The 15,386-nt window shown below is 34.1% G+C and overlaps 1 protein-coding gene across 1 annotated transcript; it reads left to right on the top strand.

The window, feature by feature from the left end:
* Window positions 1–284: 284 nt before the first annotated feature.
* sst1.1 (somatostatin 1, tandem duplicate 1) lies at window positions 285–5,040 on the top strand. The gene is made up of 2 exons (XM_023273974.3): window positions 285–470; window positions 4,664–5,040. The coding sequence occupies exons 1-2, from the start codon at window positions 333–335 to the stop codon at window positions 4,883–4,885; spliced, it is 360 nt and encodes a 119-aa protein (XP_023129742.1). The 5' UTR covers window positions 285–332; the 3' UTR covers window positions 4,886–5,040.
* The last annotated feature ends 10,346 nt before the right edge of the window (window positions 5,041–15,386 follow it).

Below are 15,386 nucleotides of genomic sequence, written 5' to 3'. Positions count from 1 at the left end.
ATTATCGACCCGGTATCGATCCGTCATCTGTGGGGGCCCGTGGGAGTCACGGAGCGTCCCGCTGCGGGTCCGCGGGCCACCAGCTGACAAACTCTTGTCATGCGAGCAGCGGGAAGGAAACAAAGTGAGTGAAAACGGCTCATTTGACTAAAGCGGGAAGCGGCGGAGACATCATCATCATCATCATCATCATCATCATCATCATCAGTCACCCTCCTCACCCCGGGGCGGCGTGACGTCAGCGGGGCTTTATAAGAGCCGCCGTTACCGGACGGCAGCAGAAGCTCCTCCGGTAGACTGACAGACAGACCGGCAGACCGACAGACAGACAGATGATGAAGATGTTCTCCTCCTCGCTCCTCCTGCTGCTGCTCTCCTTCACCGCCTCCTTCAGCTGCTCCTCCGCCGCTCAGAGAGACTCCAAGCTCCGCCTGCTGCTGCACCGGACCCCGCTGATGGGCTCCAAGCAGGTCCGACACACACACTGCAGACATATATGCACACCTAGAGATACACACACACACACACACACACACTATAGACATATATACACACTTAGAGATACACACACAACATACTTTAGATATACACACTTAGAGATACACACAATAGATAAATACACTTATAGACACACACAATTATATAGATATATACAAACTTAAAAATATAGATACACACATAGATATACACTTATAGGATACACACACGATAATAGAGATATGCACTTAGAGATATGTAGACATACACACACACACACACACACCACCCTATAGATATACAAAGACACACATTTACAATTGTAGAGATACACACTTATAGCTATATAGACACTTATAGCTATATAGACACAGACACACACACGCTATAGATATACACACTTATAGGATACACACACTTAGATACACACAATTAAATAGACATATACACAAAACATACACTTATAGATACACACTTAGACACACACTTGCTGATATATACAGACACACATTTATTTGCACACTCACTTATAGATATACACACATAGATATAGATATATACACAAAACACACACACACTTAGATATACACATTTATAGATACACACCTACCGACACACACACACTTAGATATAGATATACACAAAGACACACACACGGAGACGCATCTATAGATAAATACACAAAACACACATAAGGATACACACACATATATAGATGAATATACACATCACACACAAAAAACATACAAATACACACAGGTAAATGCATAGACACACATAAGAAGAGGCACACACAAACACACACACTAAAACAGACACACTAAAACAGACACACACCGTCCGACCTTCCGTCCTAAAAACCAGACTTTAACCTGAATTCTGTGATTTTAATCCTCTGACGTTTTTCTAAAACATTAATTTCACTGATTTTATTTTTATTTATCTTTGAAATAAACTAAATAATTCTAAAACTGTCAACAGAAACAAACTAAATTCACACGTCGGACGTAAAATAAAGCTAAAAATCTGTGAATAATGGGAATATTTCAGAGTAAAATGTGGATTTTCTTCCTTTTTAAATGGATTAAAGTGTTAAATTCCAATTTAAAGCTTAAATCTGTTTATTTATTAATAACTGAACAGAAAAAGACGCGTCGCTTCAATGATTTAACAAAGAATCTGCTTTAACTGGACGTTTTTATGGTGAAAATGTTGATTAAATGTGTTTTATTCAGGGTCTAACATCTACTAATGTCTTTGTTGTTAATATTTTTAAACAAAGTGGTTGATTTTTAATGTGTCTCTAAAATAATCAAGTTTAAAGTGTTTTACAGGCTACAAAATTAATATAAATGATGAAATAATAACAATAAAATAAAAGCAGAATAAAAAAGAAACGGTTTACTAAAGAGAGATTTTTAAATCATTAAAAAAATGACTGAGAAAAGCAGAAAAAAGACAACAAATGAGAAAAATACAAATAGTTAGAGTTAAAATGTGGAATAAAATAGAAAAAAATAATTAAAATTAAATGAACAAAATATAGATAAGTGAAATAGAAGTATATTGTTATTTATAATATTTTATTTTATAATATACAATAATATGTTATATTATTTAGTTTTCTATCATTTAATATTATATTATATTATATTATATTATATTATATTATATTATATTATATTATATTATATTATATTATATTATATTATATTATATTATATTATATTATATTATATTATATTATATTGAGAATAATATAGAAAAAAATAATAAAAATTAAATGAACAAACTGCTGATAAGTGAAATAAAAACATTAATTATTAAACTGAGTGTTTATTTAATTGATTTAATGCAGAATTAAAGCTGGAAAATGTCTTTTAATTGTTGAAAATGAACGTATTTTTATAAAATTTTTATATTTAATTTTGATGCTGTTGCTGCAAAAATTAAATGTTTAGAAAATCAATTAATCTTCAATCTGCTGCATCCATTGATTTAATGTTAATTTATTTCAATTTAAACTGTAATTTAGATTAAAAATATCTTTTCTAAGACACAGAAAAACAACAAAAATCTGCAAAATAAACACCAGGAATCAAAAGTCTTGTTAATAAAATGTTTTAAAGTCACATTTTCATACATTAATTAACTTTAATTCAGGTTTTAAATTGTAGTTGAGATGAAAAAAGGTCTTTTCTTGGAGACAGAAACACAAAAAAACCTGCGAAACAACAGAAATTAAATATTTTTATCCACCGAGCCTCAAAAACTGAATTAATCTGGTGGGAAAATACAAGTTTGTAATGTCTGATAGTATGTATGAAAGTATGTCTGATACGGATTAAAGCGGTTATTGATCATATTTTAAAATGGTTTAAATTATTATATTACATTATATTATATTATATTATATTATATTATATTATATTATATTATATTATATTATATTATATTATATTATATTATATTATATTGTTTTATATTGTTTTATATTATATTGTATTATATTGTATTGTTATATATTATAATATTTTATAATATTTTATTTTATATTTAAATATTTAAAGACAGACTGGATGTAAAGTCAACGATATTTAATGTTTTTATGTTGCAATGTTTCAATTTAATGGATGTATTGATCTGATCGGAGCTGAAATAATCTTCTTATTATTATTATTGTTATTCTTATTATCATTATTATAATAATAATAATTATTATTATTAATGTTGTTGTTATTATTATTATTATTATTATTATTATTATTATTATTATTATTATTATTATTATTATTATTATTATTGCAAATTGTGCTGATCTGCAGCAAACTTAAATGATAACTAAATAGAATAAATTTAAAAATCTGCAAATTTCTTCAACTTTGTGTAAAAATTCTGCTTTTAATTTTTAAAGATTCGACTTTAATCCAGTTGAAATTCTCAGAAATTCAAGTTAAATCTGCTTTTTCTGCCTCGAAATGATCCGATTTTACTGAATAATCGATTATTTCTGCTGTTTGTGCTGCTTGTCTGATTAAATCTGAAGATTAAAACAGATTTTCAGTTGAAAATAAAATGTTAACGAATTTAAATTTGCAGAAAGAGATGAGAAAAAGACGATGAAACCTTAAATAAAATTTAAAAAACAAGCTGTTAAATGAGTAAAATATTTATTTGCTGTTAAAGAAAAAAATTCAATCCAGTTTTAAGCATTTTAATGTGAATTTCTGCCTTTTTAAAGCTCATATGACTGAAATGTAACTTTATTTTCTCTGTTGTTGATGACTTTTTGTATATTTTTATTCATTCTGAAGAAAATTTAACTGATGGAGTAACTCAAGGTTCTTTCCTCTGTCCTCTTTAATTTGTGTTTTAAATTTTTTTTAGTGTCCCAAAGTTTTTTTGTGTGAAAATGTCAGTTAAAACATTTTTGAATTTTATTTACATGTTTTCATTTTATTTATTTTTTGAATTTTTGATATTAGTAGTGTTAATATTAATATATTTATCCTGGGAGTACCTCAGGGCTCTTTCCTTGACTCTCTTCAATTTGTGTTTTTTTTTTTTTTGTTATTGTTTTTGTTTGGATTTTTGTTTAGTTTTCCAAAGTTTCACAAAGATGTTGGTTAAAAATGTACATAAAATTGTTTAAATTTTGTGTACATATTTTCATTTATTGTTATTAGTAGAGTTTCTCTTAATGTTGTTATCCTTGGAGTACCTCAGGGTTGTTTCCTTGGTCCTCTTCAATTAGTTTTTTTTTCAGTTTTCCAAACTTTATGTTTATGTTGATGTTGGTTAAAAAAATGTGTGTATTATCATTTTATTTTTGAGTAGTCTTGCTATTAGCGGTATTGTTATTATGAATATTATTATCCACAGAGTACCTCAGGGTTCTGTCCTCGGTCCTGGTCAGTTTGGGTTTTTTGGGGGGGTTTCCAAAGTTTATTTTTGTGAAGATGTTAGTTAAAAACATTTTTTAAAAGTTTGAGTAGCATTTTCTTCACTGAAAGCAGATCAAACTTTCTTAAATCCTCCTTCATGCAGTAAAAACACAGATATCTGAGTGATTTAATGCTATAAAAACGTACTTTAAATATATTTTACTGCAGTTTTCTGGTTCATTCCTGCCTGCAGGACATCTGACGTTGTGTATTTTGTGTTTTTTTTTGTGTGTGTGTTTCAGGACATTTCTCGCTCCTCGCTGGCAGAACTTCTCCTCTCCGACCTGCTGCAGGTGGAGAACGAAGCTCTGGAGGAGGAGAACTTCCCTCTGGCTGCTGGAGAACCTGAAGACGTCCACATGGACCTGGAGCGAGCGGCCGCCGGAGCCGGACCTCTGCTGGCTCCACGGGAGAGGAAGGCCGGCTGCAAGAACTTCTTCTGGAAGACCTTCACCTCCTGCTGAGGGCCGCCTTCATCCTCCTCCTCCTCCTCCTCCTCCTCTGACGCTGTACAGAACCCCACTAGTTTGGATGAATCGTTTAGACTTTGAGCTGATTCTTTCTGAATGTAAGAAACTATTTTTAATTGTTGAATAAAATCAGTTTCAGACAAAAACAACTGCAACTCAAAGAGCTCATTATTAAAACCAGGGCAGTAAAATGAAAGCTAATGGATGTTAATGAGTCTCCATGGCAACCAGAAGATGAACATTTACAACAGATTGAACTTTATTGATCGCTGCCAGCTGAATTCACTCATTTAAACCGCTGCAGTAAAAGCAGTAAAACAGATTTACAAAGTCTGTTTGTGCACAAATAAACAAAAACTTGAAATAAAATCAGCAAATTCAAAAACAATTAACAATAAAACCAAACAGATGCAGGATCAGAGGAGCGAAATGAGACGATAACAGAAAAGTAAAATGGAAAAAATAATTAAAATGGATAAATAAAGAGACAAAAAAGGAAACAAAACTGATTTAAAAATTCAATAAATCAATAAAATATATCAAAAAAATTTAAAAATGATAAAGCATTCAGAAAATAATAATAATAAAATGTGAAAAAATACGTGAAGTGTCTGAAAAGTCTCCCAAAAATAATAAAACATCTAAAAAAATTTTTTTAAAGCAATAAAAATGTCCCAAGAATGATGAACAAAATGCTCAAAAATTGATGATAAAGTTTGAAAATTAAGTCAAATGTTTGAAAAATTCCCCCAAAATAATAAGAAATGCAAAAAATATTTTGAAAACTAATAAAAATGTTGCAAGAATGATGAACAAAATGCTCAAACGTTAATAATAAAATGTAAGAAAATACGAGAAATGTTTGAAAATCCACCAAATATAATAAAATATCCAAAAATCTGGTTATTAACCCTGATTAATGTCTTTATTTTTAATATTATTGTCATGATTTTAACATAACATACGAGATATTGTACTTTTACTACATTACAGATATAAAAACGTGATTAAAAACATTTATTGCTATGTTAAAAAAATTGAATTGAATTGAATTGAATTGAATTAAACTACCAAAGTACATAATCGTTAAATTTTCTCCACCTGGAGGAGCAAAAATTCCGTTGCATTTTTCAGGTTTAATGAAATCTTAAGTAGTTTTGAAGGTTTTATCGGTGAAAAGTCTGCAAAAATCATGCATTACAATAAGAAATTCAATCTGTGGAGCTTCATTGAGCTTTTAAATGTCAGAAATACAAGTTAAAAAACACTTTGGACTCAATTAAATATAAAATATTCTGTTTATCAGGGAAATTTGATCATTTTAAAGCAACTTTATTTTGAATTTCTGAAATCAGTGTTTTTATTGGATTTAAGGTTGAATTACTTCAATAAAAGTAGACTTTTACACTATTTTTATTTTCATTTATTCATTTTTTATTTATTTTAGATGCAGATCATCATGTTTTACAGGTTAATTAAACACTCAGTGTTGTTTTAGATTTTATTAGTGACATTTTGGTGATTTTAGCACCAGAAACAGCAGAAAAATCTACAAAAATCATCCAATACAATAAAAATTAACCCAAATTTCAGTCTTCAGGTCTTTATACAAGCTTTTAAATGTCAGAAATCTAAGTTAGACCTACTTCAAACATGATTAAACACAAAATGTTCTGTTTATCAGGGAAATTTGATTATTTAAAAGCAGCTTTAACTTGAATTTCTATTGGTCCTGCTGCTTATCGGACTCTTTTTACTGGATTTGGAGTCAAATAACTTCAATAAAAGCTGAATTTTTATTTTATTTTGTTTGCTTTGTGTTGCTGCAGATCATGACATTTTATAGGTTAACTGAAAATTCTGTGTTGTTTTTAAGGTTTTATCAGTGAAATTTTAGTGATTTTAGAACCACCGACAGCAGAAAAATCTACAAAAATCCATCAAGTGCAATAAAAAATTCAATCTATGGAGCTTCGTATGAGATTTTACATGTCAAAAATCCTAGTTAAAGATGCTTCATACATGAATAAACACAAATTATGAAGTTAAACAGTGAATTTTTATCATTTCAAACCAGAAAAGGCAGCTTTAATTTGAATTTCTGAAGCCACAAAGACGAGAATTAGTGTTTTTAATGGATTTATGATTGAATTACTTCAATAAAACTAGATTTTTATACTAGTTTTATTTTATTTTATTCATTTCTCATTTATTTTTGATGCAGATCATCATGTTTTACAGGTTAATTAAACACTCAGGGTTATTTTGGAGGTTTTATCAGTGGCATTTTGGTGATTTTAGCATCACAAACAGCAGAAAAATCTACAAAAAGCATCCATTACAATAAAAAATTCAATCTGTGGAGTTTCATTTGAGCTTTTGAATGTCAGAAATATAACTTAAAGATGCTTCAATGATGAATTAAACGTTAAATATTAATTTAAGCTGTGATTTTTGATTATTTCAAACCAAAAAAAGCAATTACAACTTGAATTTCTGAAGCCACACAAACTAAACTCGGTGTTTTTAATGGATTTAAGGTCGAATTACTTCAATAGAGGCTTAATTTTGACACTAGTTTTGTTTTCAGCATTTATTTTCCTGGAGATCATAACATTTTAAAGGCTGAAAAATTCTGTGTTGTTTTTGTCATTAGTGAAGATGAAGTAGAGGAAAAATCAGCTGCTTTAGGAGGAGAAACGTCGATCACATGACCACGTCTGAGGTCACGTGACCACGTCTGAGGTCACGTGACCACGTCTGAGGTCATGTGACCACATGTTTTAGCTGGAATGGTTCATCATGCAGGTAGGAGGTGGAGATGTAAAGAAAAGCAGCTTCTTCCTCCTCAGACTCTCGTAAAACTGAATGAGTCACTGCAGCTGCAAACATCTGGATCCACTGCAGTGACGTCGTGTTAGTTTAAGTTAAACCTGCAGCTGCATTCCTGAAGCTAAAGTCACGTGTGAACATCACAGTTCTGCTCGTTTGTTCTTCAGCTGGATTTTACTTTAAAACTCTTCAGTTCTGACTGACTAGTGAGAAGTCCCAGATAGAAATTATCGTCCTTGAATCTCATCTTTAACAACTCAAGACTCACAATCCCAGAGTGGTCGGTTACCAAACTGCCTGGTGGGGGATCATTTGAGGTGTCAAAAACTAAGAAACCGCCTATTGAGGGATGACTTCATGTGTTAATAGTGGTTAAACTGCCAGGTGATGGATACAGTGGGGAAAATAAATATTTGATACACCACCGATTTTGCAAGTTTTCCCATTTACAAAGAATGGCGAGGTCTATAGTTTTTATCGTAGGTAAACTTCAACTGTGAGACAGATTCTAAACAAAAAATCCAGAAAATCACATTGTATGATTTTTAAATAATTAATTTGCATTTTATTGCATGAAATAAGTATTTGATCACCTACCAACCAGCAGAAATTCTGACTTTCACAGACCTGTTAGTTTGTCTTTAAGAAGCCCTCCTATTCTCCACTTCATACCTGTATTAATTGCACCTGTTTGAACTCGTTACCAGTATAAAAGACACCTGACCACACACTCAGACAACTGGACTCCAACCTCTCCCCCATGGGCAAGACCAAAGAGCTGCCTAACGACACCAGGGACAAAATTGTAGACCTGTGCAAGGTCTGGGGCTCCATGCAAGATCTCACCTTGTGGAGTATCAATGATCATGAGAAAGGTGAGGGATCAGCCCAGAACACCTGGTCAATGACCTGAAGAGAGCTGGGACCACAGTCTCAAAGGTTACCGTTAGTAACACACTACGCCATCGTGGGTTAAAATCCTTCAGCGCCCAAGGGCCAAGGTCATGTGGTCAGATGAGACCAAAATAGAACTTTTTGGTCTAAACTCCACTTGGAAGAAGAAGAAGGATGAGTACAATCCCAAGAACACCATCCCAAACATGAAGCATGGGGGTGGAAGTATCATGCTGTGGGGTTGCATTTCTGCAAAGGGGACAGCACGATTTTGGACAACAACCTCCTTCTTTCAGTAAGAGCATTGAAGATGGGTCGTAGCTGGGTCTTCCGGCAGGACAATGACTCGAGACACAGCCAGGGCAGCTAAGGAGCAGCTCCGTACGAAGCATTTCAAGGTCCTGGAGGGGCCTAACCAGCCTCCAGACCTAAACCCAATAAAAAATCTTTGGAGGGAGCTGAAACGCTATATTACCCAGCGACAGCCCTGAAACCTGAACGATCTGGAAAATATTTGTGTGGAGTAGTGGGCCAAGTATACAGAATGATTAGTGGTGAGTCAGTGTGTTAATAGTGGTGAAACTGCCAGGCGAGGAACAAGTCAAGGTGTCACTGTTTGTGAAACTGCCATGCGGAGAACTACTTTGTGGTGGTTTTGGGTGTATTTTGGGTCATTTAATGTCTCTTTTTGGTAATTTTGCAGCTCGACGACTGTGAAAGCGCCTGCAACACATGTCTTGATGTTGATAGAGGGACGTGATGTGGTCTCCTGATTGGTGATGTGGACAAAACTAACAGTCCTGGAACTTTCCGATCGCTCCACGTACCTGGTTTGTTTTCAGTTTATTGAATTACCTGCATGTTAAATGATGATACAGTGTGTTTTTTGTGATGCCAAGTAGTCCTGACAGTGTGGCAGCAGAGAAGCTGAGCGACTGACGTAATCTGCCACCTTCATCATCATCATCATCATCATCATCATCCTCCCACCATCGTCTTCGTCTTCGGTTCTCGAGGTGAGTCTGCAGGTGTCTTCAATCTTCGACAGGAACCGCGCTGATGTCAGACACCTCTCGGCCTCGTTAAGAAGCGAGCATCTCTTTATTAAACAAGAAGCGGCAGCTGCGGTCACACAAAGGGCCCCGGCCGCCAATCAAACCCTCAGCCAATCAGACGGCAGCATTTAAACGGCTTCAATAAAACCTTGATGAGCTTTAATTACAGCTGAAAGCTCCACTGGAAGATGACACTCGCTGCCTTTTAGCCGCTTTAGAGGGTGTGTATGTGTGTGTGTGTGTGTGTGTCTGTGTGTGTGTGTGTGTGTGTGTGTGTGTGTGTAATGGCTGCTGATGGCGTGTTTCACCTTCAAAAAGACGATCCATTGAAAGACAAAAAGGCAACTAATCAGCTGCAGCGCAAAGACACACACACACACACACACACACACACACACACACACAGACACACACACAGACACACACACAGACACACACACACACACACACACACACACACACACTGAGGAGGAGGAGGATGGTGTCAAAGAGGTCAGAGGTCAAACTGCCATCGCCACGTCTGGACCAATCACAGAGCGGCCGATAAACCAGTAAAACAAAGCCGGTTGCCGTGGCAACGTTATCGGCAGCCTCCAGGTTGTGAAGGTGAGTCAGACCGCCAGGCCCCGGTGCATTGTGGGTAAAAAAAGGCGAACCTGGGTCCAGTCTGCAGCTGGATGATAGAAACTTGCTGTGACGCATTTTTAAAGTTCTTCTAATGAGTCAGAGCTTCACCTTTTAGAGAGTCGACCTCAGAGGAAAATCACAGAACCACGTTTAATAATCATCAGACACACAAAACACCCACAAAGACACACAAAACAACCACAAAGACACACAAAACAACCACAAAGACACACAAAGCACCACAACAAGACATGAAACAACCACAAAGACATTAAACAAAACACAAAAAGACATAAAGAGACACAAAACTACCAGAGAGACACAAAAAAACACGACACAAAACATACGAACACTAAAATACACCACAAAAATACGGGGGTCCACGGTTTACGACATTCTTGACCTATGGCATTTCAGCGTTACATGGGTTAAGTTTACAGGCGGGATCCTCGGTTTACAGCGTACTTAACATCATCGTTACGTTGGAACTGGGTTACGTGGAACTAGTTGGCGAGCGGAGTGGACGAACACACTTTATGTTCCATTCACGGGTTGTACACCACCAAAGTCATTGGTTTTCATGACTTTTCTGACAAACTGATTGATATCATGATGCACATAACGGCTTTTTTTTTAACCTTTTCACTGGAGTTCTGTTCCTACGGGCTGCTGTAAGTTGATTTACGCCGTAAGTTGGAGTTCTGATATAAGTTGAGGACTCCCCGTACACAAAACAACCACAGAAGAGACTCAGATATACCAAAACAACCACAAAAACATGCAAAACATCTACAAACATACACAAAGCTACCCCAGCAACCAAAGACATGCACACAAAAAAATCACAAAACAACCTCAAAGAGAAGCAGCACAACTACAACAAGGTGTAAAACTACCGAGACAAACCTACCACGTAAAACAATTCTACAGTTTCATTTAGCTTTTATCCAAAGCATTGAACATCTGAGAGCAGTTACAACACCAGCAAGGATCTAGTCAGGAGAAAACAACCTGGAGAAGAACCATACAACAAATTCAAATGTGAAAATAGAACCTTGGTGCCTACAGGCAGTGCAGACATAATAGGATTATTATTTTATTTTATTTTTTTGCATTTTGCAGTCTGTCAAGTGCAAAGGTGTTCAGAAAAGAGCTGGTTTTTAGTCTTTTCTTAAAGACTGAGAGAGACTCTGCAGATCTAACAGAGTTCAGTAACTTGTTCCACCACCAGGAACCACAGACGAGAAGAGTCTAGTTATGGACCAAACCTGCTGTGGTGGTTGGATCAGGAGGAGTTCAGGTAGGAAGGAACTGTTTTCAGTCTAGTTTTGCAGGCAAGTGTCAGAGTTTACAGCCAATCACCTTCTTAGCAGAGCATGGGACATCAGTGGTTCAAGGAAGGAAGGAAGGAAGGAAGGAAGGAAATAGAGAAGGAAGGAAGGAAATAGAGAAGGAAGGAAAGAAGAAATAGAGAAGGAAGGAAATAGAGAAGGAAAGAAATATAGAAGGAACGAAGGAAAGAAGGAAGGAACTAGAGAAGGAAGGAAGGACGGAACTAGAGAAGGAAGGAAGGAATGAAGGAAGGAACTAGAGAAGGAAGGAGGGAAGGAAGTAAGGAAGGAAGGAAATAGAGAAGGAAGGAAGGAAAGAAATAGAGAAGGAAGGAAAAAGAAGGAAGGAAGTAGAGAAGGAAGAAAATAGAGAAGGATGGAAGGAAGGAGGGAAGGAAGGAAGGAAGGAAGGAAGGAAGGAAGGAAGGAAGGACGGAAGGAAGGAAGGAAAGAGAGAAGGAAGGAAGGAAAGAAATGGAGAAGGAAGGAAGGAAGGAAGGAAGGAAGGAAGGAAGGAAAGAGAGAAGGAAGGAAGGAAAGAAATGGAGAAGGAAGGAAGGAAGGAACTAAAGAAGGAAGGAAGGAACTAAAGAAGGAAGGAAGGAACTAGAGGAGGAAGGAAGGAAGGAAGGAAGGAACTAGAGAAGGAAGGAAGGAAGGAAGGAAGGAAGGAAGGAACTAGAGAAGGAAAGAAGGAAGGAAGGAAGGAAGGAAGGAAGGAAGGAAGGAAGGAAGGAAGGAAGGAAGGAAGGAAGGAAGGAAGGAAGGAACTAGAGAAGGAACGAAGGAAGGAAGGAAGGAACTAAAGAAGGAAGGAAGGAACTAGAGAAGGAACGAAGGAAGGAAGGAAGGAACTAAAGAAGGAAGGAAGGAACTAGAGAAGGAAGGAAGGAATGAAGGAAGGAACTAGAGAAGGAAGGAAGGAAGGAAGGAAGGAAGAAAGAAAGAAAGAAAGAAAGAAAGGACGGAAGGAAGGAAGGATGAGGGATATACAATGTGTGCTATGTGTACTCTATATCATGCACTATTGTGTGTACTGTGTGTACTGTGTGTACTATGTTGTGTGTACTGTGTGTACTGTGTGTACTATGTTGTGTGTGTACTGTGTGTACTATATTTTGTGTGTACTGTACTATATTGTGTGTGTACTGTGTGTACTTTATTTTGTGTGTACTGTACTATATTCTGTGTGTACTGTGTGTACTGTATTCTGTGTGTACTGTGTGTAATATATTCTGTGTGTACTGTGTGTAATATTTTCTGCGTGTACTGTGTGTACTGTGTGTACTGTGTACTATATTGTGTGTACTGTGTGTACTATATTTTGTGTGTACTGTACTTATATTGTGTGTGTACTGTGTGTACTGTACTATATTGTGTGTGTACTGTGTGTACTTTATTTTGTGTGTAGTGTACTATATTGTGTGTGTACTGTGTGTACTATATTTTGTGTGTACTGTACTATATTGTGTGTGTACTGTGTGTACTATATTTTGTGTGTACTGTACTATATGGTGTGTGTACTGTGTGTACTATATTTTGTGTGTACTGTACTATATTGTGTGTGTACTGTGTGTACTATATTTTGTGTGTACTGTGTACTATATTGTGTGTACTGTGTGTACTATATTTTGTGTGTACTGTACTATATTGTGTGTGTACTGTGTGTACTGTGTACTATATTGTGTGTACTGTGTGTACTATATTTTGTGTATACTGTACTATATTGTGTGTACTGTGTGTACTTTATTTTGTGTGTACTGTACTATATTGTGTGTGTACTGCCTGTAAGTGTCCAGCAGGGGGAGCCTTCAGTCCACTTTTTTCTTAGACTTATTTTTCTATAACAGCAGAAACTAATTTCACATTTTTGTTGTTTGTTTAATGTTGACATAAATTATTGTTTTTATTTACAGTTGATGAAGCATAAACAGAATATTTACATCTTTTAATCTGGGGTGAAGAGCACTGATAACATTTTCTGACTGAGTATCTCTTTAAATGTCTCGATAAATACCTGGATAAGCATATTTTAGATCTGTTAAAATGAATTTCTAGACGTTTTAAGATGTTTTTCTGAGCTTCTGTTAAATCTGAAATCAGTTTCAGTGAACAGCTGTAGTTTCTTCTGTTTTCCTGCAGGAGGCAGAATTCAGCCTGAGACTCACCTGAACAGTTGAACAGAGGACAGGTGAGACAGAATCTGGTTCCAGTTCAACCAGTTCACAGTTTTTATCTCCAGTCCAACCGGTTTTATCTTCAACAGGAAACAAACTGACAACAAAATGAAAGTTCTGATAAACTGCAGTCTGTCTCTATAAAATAATTCAGATTTTTAGACAAATCCACCCGATTAATTTGAATACTAAAGTTCAGACTCAATGATATCTAAAATTAATACATAAAATATAATAACATACGAATTTGCTTAATTAATTTGAATGTTTAGGGAAATTTTGCAATATTTGATTAAAAAAACTGACACATTATTTTACTAATTTATCTGACTTAATAAATCTGCCAATGCATCAGGGATGTGGTAAAAAATAAATAAATAAATAAATAAAATTAAATGAAATGAAAAAAATAAATAAAATAGAACCTCAAAAGATATAAATAGGAATAAAAAATAAAAATTCAACTAATAAATAATAATAAGTATTATAATATTTTAATAAAGCTAGATTTCAGTTCAGTTCAACAGTTTTATTGGCACAAATATTAGGTTAATAATTAGGCCAAAGCATCAAGGATGACAATAAAATAAAACAAATATAAAATAAATATTAAATATCAATTAAATTAAATCAATACTTGGCTTCAATGTTGAAATTTTACATATAAAGCAGTAAAAACAACTATAATAGAGTCTAAAATGTACTATTTATTATATATATGTTATATATGAGGATATGATTTATAATATAATAATAAACCACCAATCTATCAATGCTGCTGATGATTTGAGATAAAATAAACCTTACAAATATGATGTAAAATATTATATATTATATAAAATCAATATTAAATTAGTCAGAAAATAGGAGAGCAGCATTTTAATTGAATTGTTTAACCCTTGTGTCGTCCTGCAGGTCAAAACTGATCTGTTTCAAAGTTTGAAAATGTGGAGAAAAAACTATATTTTCACAGTGAAACTTCTGATGTCCACATTTCCAACATTTATGGGAAATCTCTGAACATTTTTTGGTGGAAAAACAAAACCGTAAAAATGTTTCTTAAGAACATTCACATAAGAATCAACCAAAATCCAGCGAAATTTGCTGGATTTTTGTTGATTTATTGTGAATGTTCTTAAATAAAACAGTAGAAGTTTTACTGATATGTATGGAATCACTTTAGATATTTTTAGGATTTTATTGGAAGATTTTTACTCATTTTTTAAAAATATTTACAAGAATTTTCTTGCCACATTTGGGGGATTTTTTTAAATAAAACTTTTAAGGGAAACTTTTAAGGAATTACTGGAATTTTCTTCCTGAAGGTTTTGCAAATTTTCAGAAATTTGGGAAATTTTTTTGCTGAATTTTTGGATTGTTTTTAGACAAGGAAACAATATTTTTTGATGCCCATAAATGAGGACAACAGGAGGGTTAACAATATATGACTTCTAAGTCTCATCTAATATAATATAATATAATATAAAATAATATAATATAATATAATATAAAATAATATAATATAATATAATATAATATAATATAATATAATATAATATAATATAATATAATATAATAT

This window comes from Amphiprion ocellaris, chromosome 7, assembly GCF_022539595.1.
Source record: "Amphiprion ocellaris isolate individual 3 ecotype Okinawa chromosome 7, ASM2253959v1, whole genome shotgun sequence".
In the NCBI taxonomy this organism is placed as follows: Eukaryota; Metazoa; Chordata; class Actinopteri; family Pomacentridae; genus Amphiprion; species Amphiprion ocellaris.
This window is presented reverse-complemented; position numbering and strand designations above follow the sequence as displayed.

Bases quoted from the DNA above. Each gene is read 5' to 3' on its own strand.
- sst1.1 (XM_023273974.3), top strand. From the start codon at position 333: ATGATGAAGATGTTCTCCTCCTCGCTCCTCCTGCTGCTGCTCTCCTTC. The intron at 471-4,663 runs GTCCGACACACA...TGTGTGTTTCAG, and splicing joins CGCTGATGGGCTCCAAGCAG to GACATTTCTCGCTCCTCGCT.